Source organism: Melanotaenia boesemani, chromosome 20, assembly GCF_017639745.1.
Source record: "Melanotaenia boesemani isolate fMelBoe1 chromosome 20, fMelBoe1.pri, whole genome shotgun sequence".
NCBI lineage: Eukaryota > Metazoa > Chordata > Actinopteri > Atheriniformes > Melanotaeniidae > Melanotaenia > Melanotaenia boesemani.
Window position 1 is genome coordinate 27,337,361 of NC_055701.1, and position 15,933 is coordinate 27,353,293.

A 15,933-nucleotide genomic window follows, 5' to 3' on the forward strand; every position below is an offset into this window, starting at 1 on the left:
TGTTTTTAACCTAGACATTGACATCAAATCCATATTTCCCTACATTATGGCATTTATGGAAATAAAATACTGAACTGCTGGAATATGCTGCAGTTTTAGAAGCTCATCCATTAACTCACATTTAAGTGAGAAAGGTGTAAATATTTGCTGACAAAAATGTGTGTAAATCTTCAAATAACAGCAGATCTGTCATCACCATTATCTTCATCCTCCACACTGCAATTTACCAAAACCTCAAAAGCTTTATAGGCAAGTTGAATAAGCTCAGGGAGGAGAGACATCTAATCTTCTCCCAGCATCCACCACACTCACACAAAGAGCCTCAGGCGACGCCGTTTCACACAGAGCGGATTAATGCCAGAGGAGGAGACATGCCACGGTGTCTTGCTTCTCCATAAACACAGCCCATCCCTAACTCAACAGATACTAATTTCTCTGTCTTTACTTTTTTCTAATGTCTCTTTATTTAATCTATTCTTACACAATGCTTCTCTTAAAGAAACCTGACAACTTTTTTTTTTATCTCCAACACTGATTTGATGCAATGAAATGGAGGGAGATTATCTTTAGAACCAGTCAACCAGCAGTTTTTTTCTTATTCTCATGTTTAAGATTTATACCATCATGAAAAGTAGCAACCTGGTTGTAATTACCTGTTACAGCTGTTCATTTCTCACATTTAGGCAGAAAGGGTATGTGAATGAAAGCTGATGTGTAATTATGGTGTCTGCACCCATTATTTGTCTCACAACTAAACTTTATCAATAAACTGTGCTGTACATTAATGGTTCCACAATCATCTGTGAGTAATAATCTTTAAAGAAGGGTAATGTAATTATCTTTGATGTCAACAAGTTAAATACAAAATCTAAAGAAACTTCAGGACACTGATTTATTTATGCTGTTATTGGCTTCTTCATAACTAAGAAGACATGTCAGATCATTCTTACTTTATATTCATGCAACTTTGGCCTTTAAAGTGACACCCCTTTCATTTAAATTCATGTAACAGGAAGTCAATCTTCTGCTTCCCTTATTTCCCAACCAATTCCTCCCTGACAGCTTCGTGTTTTCAGATGGTCTCTAACCATCTAGTTAGAATTTAGGCCTCAGGCTAAACTCAGCAGAATAATGAAGGCACTTTTTTACATGAAGCATAGCAAAAACACAGTCCTATTCCTTAGAAGTGTGTTGGAGCCCTTTTCTCCCTGTAGGAATAAGTTGAAATATCTGTAGCTATACCATCTACTGTATTAATGTTTCTATATTAGGTTTCACACAAATTTAAGCTTTTATCCATTTAGTCTTGTTTGTCATTTGAATGTTATCCGAGCATTTAGCAGAGCTAAGCACTGCGGTCTCTTGGTTTTTATCAGTCTACAGCCACGGAGATGGTGAGGTGTTCTCCACCCAGCCAGAGCTGGGCCTTTAAAGTAAAAAGATTTACTTTCTGTGCATCTCAAATATTTAACCATCATGTAAGCACACACCAAAACCACCCAGTTGGACATGAATTTGTAGCTAAATAAATAAGAAGATGGAGCTTTATAAGCTTTATAAAGAAATGGTTATCTCCAAAGAACCAACAATCAAACATTTTATGACATACTGTGCATCCACTGAGTAGGCTGAGTATCATACTACATGACAAGCTTTGTTCCTAAAGAAAGAATCGATTTCAAACCCATGTAATAATTACTGCTACCTACAAAATCAAAATCTGAGTTCAGCATGAAAAGAGTCGCTCAGAGCAAGTCTAATATGAAGGAGGAACACTTACTGCCTGGAGCTTGGTCATCCTGGTCATCTGGGAAGAGATCATCCAGAGTTTCTTTGCTAGAGTCAGAATCCTTCTCTTCCTGAGAGATGAAGGACAAACGGACAGGAGAGAACAAAAAAAGGATGTTGTGCTAATCTTTATTACTGGAACATTGTCTGTACTTTAAACACAAGCACACAAACACCTCCAAATACAGATTTATTGTGTTTGCTTTAGGTATTTTCAGGGTGCTGGAAACCTGAGGGGAGGATGCCTGTACCAGACTGTAATAAGCAGCACAGCTCATTACACAGAAGAAGGAGATTAGCTTGAAAATCAGCTTGAAATTAGGAATCAAGTACTGTGTGTTTGTATGTCTGCACTCTGCGGTCATATCTTAATCAAACCTCACCAGAGAAGTCAAGATCAAATGAATATCTGAGTCTGAGTTCGCTTGCTTGGTGCACGCTGAGGTTCAGATAGTCCAGGTTTAGTTTTTAATAAAATCCACCCTTGGTGTAATATAGTTCTGATTCTTGGAATGTAGTTTTCGGTAAAGCATGCCAATATGCAAAAAGGATCACTGCAGATGCTTTTCCCATTTCTACCTACAAACAGATTGTAAATGTTAACACACACGAACAAAAGAAGACCAGAGCGCTTACCGAGGGGGACAGGTCCTCATCATACTTCTTAAGCTGGTTCATGAACTCCAAGTGTTTCTTCTCCTCTTCCAGCTGAGCCACGCTCTGCTCACTCTTCTGTAGTTTCTGCTGCGTCCCAGCTAACTCGTCCCTCAGCCACTGGTTCTCCTGGCAAAGCCGGCGTACCTGAGCCCGAAGCTTTTGCTTCTCTGACTCAACTGAGCTCAGGTGGTTCGACAGGGCCATCATCACCTGAACGAAGGCAGGGGGGTTATTTTATACATAGAATATATAGGTTTCAATACATAATCTAAGCAAAAATAAGGACCTAAATGACATGCACTCTTGTTTTACACTTAGGTTCAGAATCCCATAATAATATGAGGGAGTAGTCAAAAACAGATAAAGTGTCAGCTGCTGTGATAATTAGGCTCATTTGAAGCATTTAGAAAATTCTATTACAGACACCACGATGTGTAAGACACCGTCCTAAAACCACCAGCTTTAAGCTCCACAGAAAAACTAAGAAAGTCTGCTACAGTCAGTCACAGAATAGATTTTAAACCCTTCTGCTTGTTTACAAATCCCAGAATGGTTTAGGCCCAGAATACATCTGTGATGTGTTCAGAGAATATAAACCTAGCAGAGCTCTTAGATCTAAAGACTCTGGTCAACTAGTCCAGACCAGAGTCCAGACCAGAGTCCAGGCCGGAGTCCAGGCCGGAGTCCAGGCCGGAGTCCAGACTAAACATGGAGAAGCAGCATTTAGCTGTTATGTTATCAAACAAATGGAACAAACTGCCAGTGGAGATTAAACTTTCACCACATGTAGACATTTTTAAATCCAGTTTAAAAACATTTCTTTTCTCATGCGTCTATGCATGAAATCCTTTGTTTTATGTAAAGCACTTTGAATTGTCCTGTACATGAAATGTGCTGTACAAATAAACTGCCTTGCCTAATGGAACACAGGCATTTTCAGTAAGAGCAGCTAGTGTGAGATGGTAGGCTGGGAGAGATGATTATATAAAGGCTTTGCAGTTCAGGAAAATATCACCACGCAAAAGTCATAAGCAGTCAGCGCAGTGCGTATCTACTGCATTGTATATTCATTAGACAAAATCTGCAGGGAGATGGAGATGAGAAGACAAAACACCAACAATGACTCAGCGATTTTCAAACTCACACCCCAATTTTGGCCAATGAGGAAAACATCATGAGCAATTGTTAGTTTTTTTTTTTACTTTTTAAGTAATTTTCAGTTTTTTATTTATTTACTTTGTTTTTAGAAACAAGAAATTTACCTTCTGGGCTGTAGAACATTCTCACTTGTGTTCTCCTTTATTGGAGGACTTCTTAGTGTTTTTACCACCACCTCCACTCAATACAACTAACTTAAAAAACCAGTCATGAAAAGCTGTTTTCATGCAGGTAAAAACATCTTTTCCACCTGCTGGTCTCCATGTCTTTGTACATTGAAGGAATGAACCCCTCAGTAGTTCTTATGCCACACTGAAGTCTCACATCCGGAGCAGATTCAGACTAACAGGTGGTGCTGAATCATCAGACGTTGCATGCACATGTGCTCAAGCTGTCCGCTGATGATGATTATGTTATTTATATACAATAAAATGAGCTCTTCTGTAATAATAAATGTCGTTAATAGAGCTACAGATCTGTTAAATTTTTCAACCTGCACGACAAATGGATGGCCTCATATCTTTGGCTCTGCTTCTAAAAGCTTCTGCTACCTCTCCCCATCATCCATCTGCATCACGGTTTTACAGAGGGCCCATAAACATCCGGTCACTGATCCAGGCAAGTCTTTATCTGATTATAAAGATGTACATCAAAACATATTTGCCACTTAACCGTTAATCTTTTCCTCCTCCAAACCATCAGTATGTCACGAGTCAAATATCTCAGACAGTTCAGTGCATACCTGAGCCTCACTCAGTCCCAGTTCCAGCATCTCCAGGGACTTGCGAATCATGTGCGACTTCTCCTCCACTAGGACGCCCTCCTCATCCTGCTTTAGGCAGCGCAGTGTGCCCAGCAGGCCCTCCAAGATTGAGTGGTGTTCCTGCTTCAGGGCCTCCAGCCCCTGGATCACCTGCTTTGTCCGGGAGATGATCTCGTCCTGGGACAGTTTCTCCCCTGGGTCCTCCTCCTCCTTCACGCAAACCATGGTGGACATGTCCTCACGCATCCTGCAGATTTCAATGGCAACAAAAAGGAAATAAAACATGTTTTAAATTAGTTTTGTTCCTCATATTATTTGCATATCATAAAAAAAAAGACAATTCGGCCTTTTTATTACCTCATACAACCTTGAGAAATATCAGTTTTGGAAATTGTTCATCATGTAAAGACTCAAGTTGTTGAACATGAATATTAACTCGTCTTTTAAAGGTCATACTTAGTTTACACCCAAAAGAAACATGCATTTAGGGCAAAGCCATCAGTGAAAGGGAATTCACCCAGTATAAAGATGGCGTAATGAAAACACACACACACCAACCTTTTCTGGTCTCACAGCCTTTTATTACCCTGCCAGTAATTCGCCTCCTTTAATCAATACCTAGCTAAAGGTGGGAAACAACGATGGATCAAACAAAAGGTTGCACAGATGTTGTGTCTGACTGGATGCTTCTTGGCTCAGAAGTCCTGGGTGGTTCAGGTTAAAGAACATGTTCATGTTTCCTTCTGGAGGCGCCTTTGAGCAAGACACTGACTGAACCACTTATCTTAAAAGCTCAGTACAGGCTTATGAGGCATGGAGCAGCAGGATTGGCTCAGAATAAATGAAGCATTACATTTGTTTGTTCTATTTACCATTTCTCTAACAAAAAAACATATATATAAAAAATATTTTATAAAAATAACTTTTCATTTGAATCTTTTTTAAATAAAATGTAAAAATTTAACAAATAAAATTTACTAATTTAAAAAGGTTCTCTTAAAAACTTTAAATTGATGAAAAAAGATTCTTTATGAAAACGTGAGGAACGGATATATCTACGATGAAACGCTGAAACGTGTTTACTGATGTATTTTAAGGGATCGTCAGACGGAAAAACTCTGAAAGTAATAAAATTCAGATTGGAAAAAAAACTACTTCCAGGTTTCCAGTCGTTAAAATTCTTTCACCAGAGCACAATTATGTCATGTTAATCATTACTGAAAGGGATAAAACAGTGAGATCTTTCCCAGACCGAGCATGAATCAAAGAATGAAGCTAAAAAATTCTTATTCATGATTAAATCTTCTCTAATGACGAGCTTCTTAGTGGTGACATAATGCAGTCGTAGAACACAATCAGATCCTGAATCTGTCTTGGTGATTAAAGAACTACAATCTTAAGTGTGACCGGTCAAATGGACTCTCTCTAAGTATATTTGATAATCGATCCATTTTAATATCGGTATGCTTGACACAGTTACTGCCAGTGTACTACTTCCCACTCCATCCTGGCTTTCTTTGCTTTATATTCAGTACACACATGTACACACACTTAAGAGGATTAGGTTCAGCAGCACTTGAAGCGCACTGCTTAATAAGTCTCTGCAAGCATACAAGACAAACTCTGCACTGCGTTCACACTGAAACACTGAATAAGGTGAAGTTTAACAGCTCAAGTCAGTGAAAAGATCAAAATGAAACTCCTGGGTGTGACAGAGCTGATGGTAGTCTTATCCTGGATGGTGCAATAGACCTGTGTTAGTCTGTTAGTATAAAAGCTGCCGTGTTACCAGGTGAAGAAGCAGACTTGTCCTGATCTGCCTCAGGTTTCACATTTTGATTTAAAAGCAGAGGAGAAAACAGTAAGCTGACATCCGCCCTAAAAAAAGACAAGGCTGACTGAGGAGGGGCTGCAACCCTGATCACTGCATGTGACTCAGCAACCAGCCTGCAGCCAATCAGCTGACTGGGAAGAGGGAAGCGGACGCCGTGTGGAGGGGGGAGGTGAAAAACCGCTGCTCCAGGTGAGGAGGATGGTGGATTGAACAGGGGAAATTTTTCAAATGTGCAGAATATAATCTGGACCGGTGGGTCAAATAAAGAAGTGAGCTGAATAATTAAACATTACGAACATTGTAGAAAATCATCAACTGACCAAGAATAAGACCAAAGCAGGTGCTTTATATATCAAATAAATATGCAATTCTCACAATAAATCTGGATAAAACAATGAAGCTGGAAACCACCTAATGATCCCGGTTTTATCTCAACAGCATAAAGCAAGGTGCCTGTTTAAAGTGTCAAAAGTCAAACCAGAGCCAGGCGAACATCAATTATCACTACAGGCCATGAAAGTGAAAACACAAGCCATTTCCCCTCGCCTAACCCAACAACCAATTATTTCTAACAAATATGCTGCACCACAGAGAAAGACAGAGAAAACTGTTTATGAATTTAAGTGTCTTGACATCAAGCATGGGTGGGGACACTACAGCCTCATGATACAAGCCAAGTAAAGCAGAGACATGTGAGGAAGATGGGATGGTGAAGGTGGGATGTGGAAAGGCTTTATGCATGAAGGTGAAGCCGACAGCATGAAGAACAACTGCATGCAAGCAATCTGCGGGTCTGTGATACATGAAGAAAAACCTCTAGAAATAACGTTTTTTGGATAATTTTGTCAACATGTTTGCTTAAATGTCTGGAGTGTTCATTAAGCTGCTCCATCCACGACTCCAATAATGTCACAATTATTGTACAATACATAAAATTAGCAGAAAAAATAAGGAAATTTTTGTTTGGTTTTGCAAGAGGGACCAACACAACCATGCCGGTTGACCTTGTTGAAGAATGGGATGTCATCATCCTGGTTCTCTAGGGCCAATGTCCTGCAGGTTTTAGAAGTTTTCCTGCTGCAACACACCTGAGTCAAATTAAAGGGTAATTAACAGACTTGTCTGAATCTGAGTCCGCTGTGTTGCAGCAGGGAAACCTCTCAAACCTGCAGGACACTGGCCCTCGAGGACAAGGATTGAGGGCCCCGATATAGCTAAATGTGACTGGACTGGTGACCAGCATGAGGAGGTACTAAGATTTTGTGGGTGTGTATGGATCTTCATCACAACTGAGGTCGCTGACAGTATAAAATAAAAGCGTTATACCAGCCAATCTTTGTTTTTTTTTGTTTTGTTTTTTTCCTTCTTTCAGTGAGAGTGCAATCATAAAACCACCAAGACACAGAAGAATAATCTTTACAGGTTATACCACCTTGTAAAGCTGACTAATCAGGCTTTCTAGAAATGTATAATTAAACATAATATTTATATTATTATAGGGCAGAAATAAACAGCCAAACATGCATTTCCTTACAAACACTTCACTTCCTTACCTTTTTGCTAAGTTTATAGTCAAACATCTAAAATAAAAAAAGCAGATAGTTTATGGCTAGCACGGTGGTGTGGTGGTTAGCATCGCAGCCTCCACCGCGGGGGTGGTGGCCTTTCTGCATGCAGTGTGCATGTTCTGTGTGTTCTCCGGCTTCCTCCCACCATCCAAACAATTAGGTTAATTGGGTACTCTAAATTCTCCACAGGAGTGAGTGTGTGTTGGCCCTGCGATGGACTGGTGACCTGTCCTGGGTGTACCCTGTAGGGACTAAGTGGTACAGAGAATGAATGAATGAAAGATGGTTAACGGCAGCCAACTGTTAAAATAGGTTAATGGTGCAATGCATAAAATATGTAAACTGAAACAATAAAATTCACAAACAACACAAATGTGTTGTGAGTTACCCTAACACGGGTAAAGAAAAGTGCATTATTTATTCCATTTTCTAAGCTTCCTTCTCTCTAATCTGGACTGTTTATCGCTGAGCAGACAGTTTGCTTGTTTTCTTAGTAAAAAAGTTTGCCTGATGAGAGCAGTGAGCGCAAAGCAAAGCTGTTAATAAGTAGCTCTAAAAAGATAACTATTACTGACAGTCACTCTATAAAACCTGCAGTCAGATGATACTTCTTGTTCTTTAAGTTACTCCTTTCACATCAAATTAGTCATGTGACCCATTTTAATATGAAAAATAATGCTGGTTACTATAAAAGTTATTTTTTACTCTATGCAGATTTTGCTTTACCTTTTTTTCTTTAATCTTCTGCCATAATCCCACTTTCATTAATCATGTAAAATATAACTCTCTCAACTCTCAGGCTGTTACTAATGCACATTAGTTGCAGAGCCAAAGAAAGGGGGTGAAGGGTTAAAAAAGAGATCACCTAGTCACAAGATGACACTGCATGGCGGAAACATGGGAAATGGCATGAGTGACTGGTGATAATTATGAACAGATTTGGTCTTTGAGTCTGGGGGACTTGGAAAAGAGAAAGCCAAGTGATTCAAATTTGTGAGAATGGCTGTTTCTGTCTTTACAGACTGATGTGCTCATTTGTGCTAACCCACTTTTTTAACAAGCATGCCTCGGTCAGAGATTACATCTATCATTTGATTCAGTAAAGAACTTAAAGGTGATCTGATCCAGAGACAGCCTCACTCACTCTTACCCCAAGAGCTTAAAGATATCTAAAGAATATTCTGGCTATATTTTTATTCTGACAGTAGCTTTTAACATTTTTACACTCTCCACTGAAATGTAGGTCTTAATTCCATAATCTTACCAATGAACTGAAAAACTTTTGACGATGCATCAGGTTGGCTGATTAACTGGCACCAGCAGAATCAACTACACTTACTGTGACTAATAAACCATTTACGCTCCATAATATTAAGAGGCTGTTGTATTTACAACTCCATTAAAAAAATTCACTGTTAGTTTAGTCCCTGTAGTTAACTATCAAAAGTACATACTCATTTCCTACAGCACTTTTGTCTTATTTACCATCACATTTAATACTACTTAGTTTGGGAAAGTCAAAAATTAAGTACACAATTAAACCTTTCACATCTATTTCGTCATATGGTTATTAATCTGAATATTCATTTGACAAGAAATAAATAAAAATATTTAGATTTTCACAACCTGAGGCAAGAGTAGTAGGTTAGAGATGATGATGCCTTTGCACAGAAAGCTCGAATTCAACCAAAACCTACCCATATGTGGCAAAGGAGCAAATCTTAACTTCAAGAGTTTTATAAGTCTTTTTTATCTATTTTAGAAACATTCAAGATCTTACATTCAGGTTTAGTCCTAGTTGTTCACATAGGGTTAAATCAGTTTAACTCAATTTTTAAAAAATTTAAAACAGGATAGGAAGTTTAGGCCAGCCTTGCTCATCTTGGTGCTGCTATGAGTTCTTTAGCTGTAACTTGTGGAAGAGATGTAAATTACAGAGATTATCCTTGTTGTTTTTCACACTTTGTCCATTTTATGGACAAACTATTGACAAGGGGCCATCCATGCTGGCTTCACAGCAATAATCCTCCCATTTACATGAGGGGAGAACAGAGCAGATGGAGACATATATGCTAGCATGAATCCTTTCTTATGATACATCACAAATGGCTGAAAGAAAACTGAGGAAGACAAACAAAACCAGTTTTCTTGGCTATAAACAAGAGAGAAATACACAGAGTTCTGTTGGAATTCCTTTACCAGGTAAAGTGAGATTATTCATCCATCTATGGGAATCCTAGCCATATCAATTCTCTATGTAATCAGTATGAAATACTATTTTTTCCTGCTACAAGAGTTAAGTTGTTAAGGTTGCTTCCATCCCCTGGTGTGCATCAACTCTATAAAAACTACCTCAAGAACACTGAAGAACAGTTTAAAAATTATGATAACTCTTTTTAAAAGTAGATGAAAACATGCCTATTTTCTCATGTGAACAACTACAAACAGGAGGCGTTTAGCCTGCACCCATATTCAGGTTTTAATGATGTTTATAGACATGAATTCAAAGCAAAACATCTGCATGGCGTGCACAGTTTTTTACTTCATTTGAGGAATTGATTCTAAGTTTTAAAAGTCTTTTAAAAGAATAAAAAAATACTTTAATCTTGCTCCAACCCACTGCCCCTGACTCACTTAGCCCTCTCCAGGTTGGGCTGAAGTTCCACAATTGGCAGCAACAGCCAGAAAATTTAAAGTCCTTTGTCATTTTTTCCTGTAAATGTGTGATATACAAAGTTTACGAAAGATTAACAACATAAACAACTGAGGGTATGATTTTCTTCATTATAAACACACTTTTTATAAAAGAAAAACTGAAAAACACCCATTAATGGTGTGTATAACGATAAACAATCAAACAGAAGAGTGCACACAGAGCACATCTCTAAGGTAGGTCTTTCTTGTTTTAGTTGACATGTAAATCAATTTATCAGCCCATCAGCAAAAACTTAACACCTGATTTTATACCACTTTGAAAGCTCAGGATAAAACTAAATCTGCTGCAGGAACACCACACCTCTAATCTTTTTCTTTCCAATAGGCAGTGTCTGGCAACATGCTGCCTCTGGGGTACCTGAGCAGGGAGCCCAGGAGATTGTTGTGAATGCTCCTTTGAGCGAATAATACACTAAATACTATAAGAAGGGGATCATTTTATCATTCTGTGTAGACACAGAGTATAGGTTTGCTTGCTTCCAACAATCTCAAATATTCATAGACACCACTCAGTTTTTGTTTTTCCTCCCCAGCTGTGAGTCCCACACTGAGATCCAGTGTCTCTGAGAAGCCGTCCTGCTTCACCACACTCCCCGCTGTGAATATCAATGAGAGGACGCAGCTTCTATCACATGACAAATGGGAGTCATCAACACTTTCTCCTACTGTAGCAGCCAACAAAGGCGTTTTCCCACTGACTGACAGGCAATTTTAGTCATGCCATTATAGTTCCTGGCTGCTGCTCTGCCCAAATTATCTCGTTTACAAATGGATGAACTTGAAGAACCAGTTAGCCTATACTTTCCTGTCAAACCGCAATGCTAACATTGAGCTAACACTCAACATTTAATGTGCTTGTCGAATCTAATTCCTGACTTTAGAGTAATTATGGACAACCCACGAACCAGTTAATTGTCTGAATCAAGGTTGTCCAAATTATTCAACAATCAAAAAATTCAATATACCCGCTTAAACCAAAATAACACTTTAATAAACAGCTGATAAGTCTTTTTTTTTTTTTTTTTTAAAGCGGTTAATTAGCTAAAGGCAACAACCCAAGAATTACACGGACCCATTCTCACCGTTCTCTGGGACATTCGTTGCCAATGTAGCTCGACTGTAATGTTCCTCCCCTTTCTTGGAGATGGGGTTGTTGTTTATTCCGTCAACGACTTCTGCTGCTGAGTGTGAAAAATAAACTGCGTTAGAAACAGAGTGTTCACGCTGTCTGCACCGGCTGGAGGATCTTTGGTGACTGACGCTGGACTTCACTGCATCAACCGCTGATAATATTGTCCAGCTAGCAACATGCTAGCCACCTAGCAGCTATCTGTCAAATCACTGGCTTCAGTCGGAGCCATTCCGGAGAGGCCTCTTCTCCGCTACCTCCATGGCCGCAACTGTTCCTATGAACTACCCGGACAGCAGCGTCATTAGGTTGACGAAAAAGTTGTTGAGTCCTGTAAATGACAGCTCGCCTGTCCGCTGACAGACTGCGCGAAGAGTGAAAATGGCGTTAGCCGGCGCCCCCACTCCTCCTCCTGCAATAGTGATGTCATCCTTCCTGGATTAAAGGGGAAGCCGCGAGTTGAGTTGTTGCTAAACTGTTAGGTGGTGACATGACTGGTTCATTCCTTGAATTCCCGTTTTCTGCTAATTGATTCATAAGTTAGTGTTAGGTGGTTTAAAACTAAATTATTTTATATCTGCCAACCCGTGTTTTCTCTTTATGCATGTGTTATCTGTTACCACATTCAAAGATACTTTGAATTTCTTTATAATAATATTTCAATTAGATTTAAAGTCTAGATTTTACAGGAGCAATGTTCCTGCAGGAGAAATATGAAGTCTCATGACAGAATCAGTGTGTTTTCTTGTCACAATGTTTTGGATCAATTTAAGAATTTGCAGGATTGCATGGACTCCCACCTGACATTACACTAAAATAAACTTATTTGGTTTTTATTATCTTATTTGATATTTGTGATTTTCTGGATTATTTTGTAGATTCTGTCTGTCACGGCTGATGTGTACCTGTGATGAAAATTACATACCTCTCCATTCTTTGTAAGTGGGGAAACTTGCAAAATCGGGGGTGTATCAAAATGCTTATTTTCCCCTCTGTATAAAACAGCTGGCTTGATTGTCAACTATAGAGGAAAGACAAGGTATGTGTACTCTGAGAATAATAGGCATCTGCAGATCACATTAAGGTCCTTCATTAAATCTGGAATTCTGTGTAAGGTGCACGCCAACAGCTTCATCCTTGTTCATCCTCTCGGTGGATCTGGAAAGGGGAGCCTGCAGAGGAGGAGAAGACCGTGTTGTAGGGCTGGGTGATATGAACTAAATTTCATATCTCCATTTTTATTTTTTTTAACCTGAATCAAGATATACGATTTATATCTCATTATTATAATTTTTTGTCAAGTAACCAAAGAGGCAGCTCTAATTTACAGCATTTAGTGCTAAATACACTTTTATTAAGGATCAGCAGCACATGTGCATTAAAACAAGTGACTGAAATTAAAGTAGCTGCATATTAAATTAAATGCTCTTAAAACAAAATGAATGAAAAATACTTTTTAATGGCCATAACAGAAATACAGTTGTGTAAAATGCAAAAACACAAGATACTTTTAAGTCAAAACAAGCTTTCTCCATACAAGCGTTATTCCTTCATTCTGTGCTGCATGTGATAAAGTGTTGATATATGTGAAAATGTTGATATGTTGCCCAGTCCTGCCGAGCCTGTGGTGACCTGGAGTATTCCACTCTGAGACTCCATGAGGGCTACGGCATGTGCTGGTAGAAAGAAACTAAACATTAGATCACATTCTTTACCACCGTTATTATACAGTATGTAACATCACACATTCAGTGGCTGCTTTAATGAATACCCCTGTCCAATCTGTAGTCCTACAGCTCTGTTACTAAATGTGAACATTATATTATGTGAGTGAGTGAGATGCGAGTGTCGCTATGATAAATGATATCATTTGATAAAATGTTGAGTTGCTTCTTCCCTGACATCTGAGACAAACAAATGTAGTGATTAAAGCATGCATTCAAAGATATAAAACAGAAATAAATATTACATTTGGACTACTAATTAAATGTACCTTACAGTGCTGGACAACTATAAAAAAATGTATAACTTAATAATTTCCTGTGATTAATATGAATTAATTACAAAATTCAATAATGAATCTAGTTTATTGCATAGTTCTTTTAAAATAATACTTTTAAAAACTCAGCTGCTTTTTAAATTCATTATCTGGCTATTAGAAATGGTGACCTAGGTCGCCCCTCTGGACTCTTAACATAATATGTGACCCTCACATATTATGGGATCACCGAGGTCACCATGTCTAATAGACATCAGAATGTGTGACTTTACTGTACCTGCATTATAATGAACTCAGACTTAAGTACAAGTGTTTTCAAGCCTTCGCTTGTCTTTTAAGACATGCAGAGAAATGTACACTGTCGCGCCCCTGTGGCCAGAGATTCTGGTGGGTCACAGATTTTGGTATAACACTGCCATAGAAATGCATAAGAAAGCCATGCTAGCTAAAGGTCCTACAACATCAGCACATTGTTTGCAACATCCACGGCAGAAAATGACAGAATTGCTGCCTATGTGTACCACAAAGTGTAACACGAGCTAAGTTACCACAGCAAAGACTGCCTCGTTAAACTTAATGGTATTCAATGATTCAAATGTGGTGAAAAGATTCACTTCAATCTAAAATTATACCCTTTTAATGTTGGGTTGATTATTTTTTATTTATTTATTTATTTATTTATTGTTGAATTAGTCTTTTTCAAAATAATTAGACTATTTTAAAAAAATTAAAAAGTCCCTTATTTGGCTACAACGTTGGCAAACCTAATAAAACGTAACGTCAAAATGCCAGCCAGTGACAAGAATCAGCAGGCCCTGGTCTCAGGACCTTAGGGACCTGCCAGGAGATACGGCTTGAAAAGCCCTCTGATGTAGGCTGGTGTCTGTCTGTGAAGAAACCAGATTTACCTCCTGAGTTACTGCTGGACACAAAATGTGCAGAAAGGCGAGTAAAAGAGTCTTTGAGCAGAAAGTGTCACATATAGTCAAATATACAGAGTCAGAGTCAAATATACATAAAGTCATATATTTTAGCTTACAGATGCTGTTTGTGTTTGTTAATTAAGCATCAGAGAACTGACAGAGATTTATTATTTTACTGTGTGATCTTTGCAGGAAGAAAAGAGAAGTCCAAACCCAAAGCAGAAAGAGGACAGATGACGACTGGACAAGAGAGACAGAGCGAACATGTGAAGTAAGTCCTTTCGGTTTAACATTACAAACTTTATTTAAATGATTTTTGTGACATTATAGAAAATATTCCTGACTGTTTTTTACTTTAGGTCATGATTCTGAGTGGACGTCCACAGAGCTTGAGTTGGTGACCCATATGATCCAATCCAGAGGACCAGAAATGGTTCCACAGATATGTGAATCCTGGTTCCAGTCTGTCTCGTTTACATCCGTCCACATGAGAGAAAGTGGAACCAGGATTCACACGATGTGCAAAAAAGGTGAGTTAGTGATTCTGTCCTGAAAGTGTCCTACAATAATCTCAGATTAAACTGTAGAGAAAGTGTGTATGCTAGATGGAAATGTTGCATCTGTTTGTTCATTTACTGTCAGAGTCGCTGACACAGTTTTTGTTTCACTTCTTCGTTTCACTGAGGTGATCATGACTGAGATGACACACAGCTGTGGGCCTGAAGGACAAGCAAGGTGGACCACAGAGACCCAACTTTCCTGTTGTACATCCAAGGTTTCCACGGCGATAAAGAGTTCCCAGCCAGATGACAGCAGCTGTTAAGACAAAGAAAGAACATGAAGTAAGTCCAAAGTCACAATGAGCTAAAGATAACACCATAAAGTGTATTTAAATGATTTTATCTGACATTGTAGAAAATATTCATGACTGTTTTTTGACTTTAGGTTATGACTCTGAGTGGACGTCCACCAGACTCTAGTTGGATAAAACGGTGAGGAAACAAACTCCTGTTTAAAACAAAAAAAGATGCCAAACTGAAATAAAGTTGTATTGAAGTTAAATTCAACATTATGTTGGTTAAAACTTTGTAAACTCTGTTTTTAAAAATCATGGCAATTTGCATCTTTCTTCTCATTTCCAATTTCCTCTGAGCTCCTGATGGTGGACGTCAACACATCCCAGGAAGCTTCAGCAGCACCACCATCCCCTGAACACACTCCTGCACCAAACCTGCTCCCAGACTCTAAACCAGGGATTCAACCCAGCTGATGAAGAGCTTCCTAAACCCAGCTGCACACATGAAACTGTGACTGTTTGAAGCTTCTGTGAAACAACAGACACACAAAGAAACTCTGAACATCTGCTGGCCTCCATCTGCAGAAATCAACCCGCTTTACA

The 15,933-nt window shown here is 38.7% G+C and overlaps 1 protein-coding gene across 6 annotated transcripts in view; it reads right to left on the bottom strand.

The window, feature by feature from the left end:
* klc1a (kinesin light chain 1a) overlaps window positions 1-12,007 on the bottom strand; it is a 41,363-nt gene extending 29,356 nt beyond the window's left edge. For all 6 annotated transcript variants that reach the window (XR_006008653.1, XM_041971650.1, XM_041971651.1 and 3 more), the window contains exons 1-4: window positions 11,566-12,007; window positions 4,346-4,613; window positions 2,425-2,655; window positions 1,781-1,859 (exon numbers count right to left, since the gene is read on the bottom strand). Coding sequence is in view for 5 of the 6 variants with exons in the window: in XM_041971650.1 (XP_041827584.1) it covers window positions 1,781-1,859; window positions 2,425-2,655; window positions 4,346-4,612 (577 nt within the window). In the remaining variant the exon portion in view is untranslated. The remainder of the gene's footprint in view (window positions 1-1,780; window positions 1,860-2,424; window positions 2,656-4,345; window positions 4,614-11,565) is intronic.
* Window positions 12,008-15,933: the final 3,926 nt, after the last annotated feature.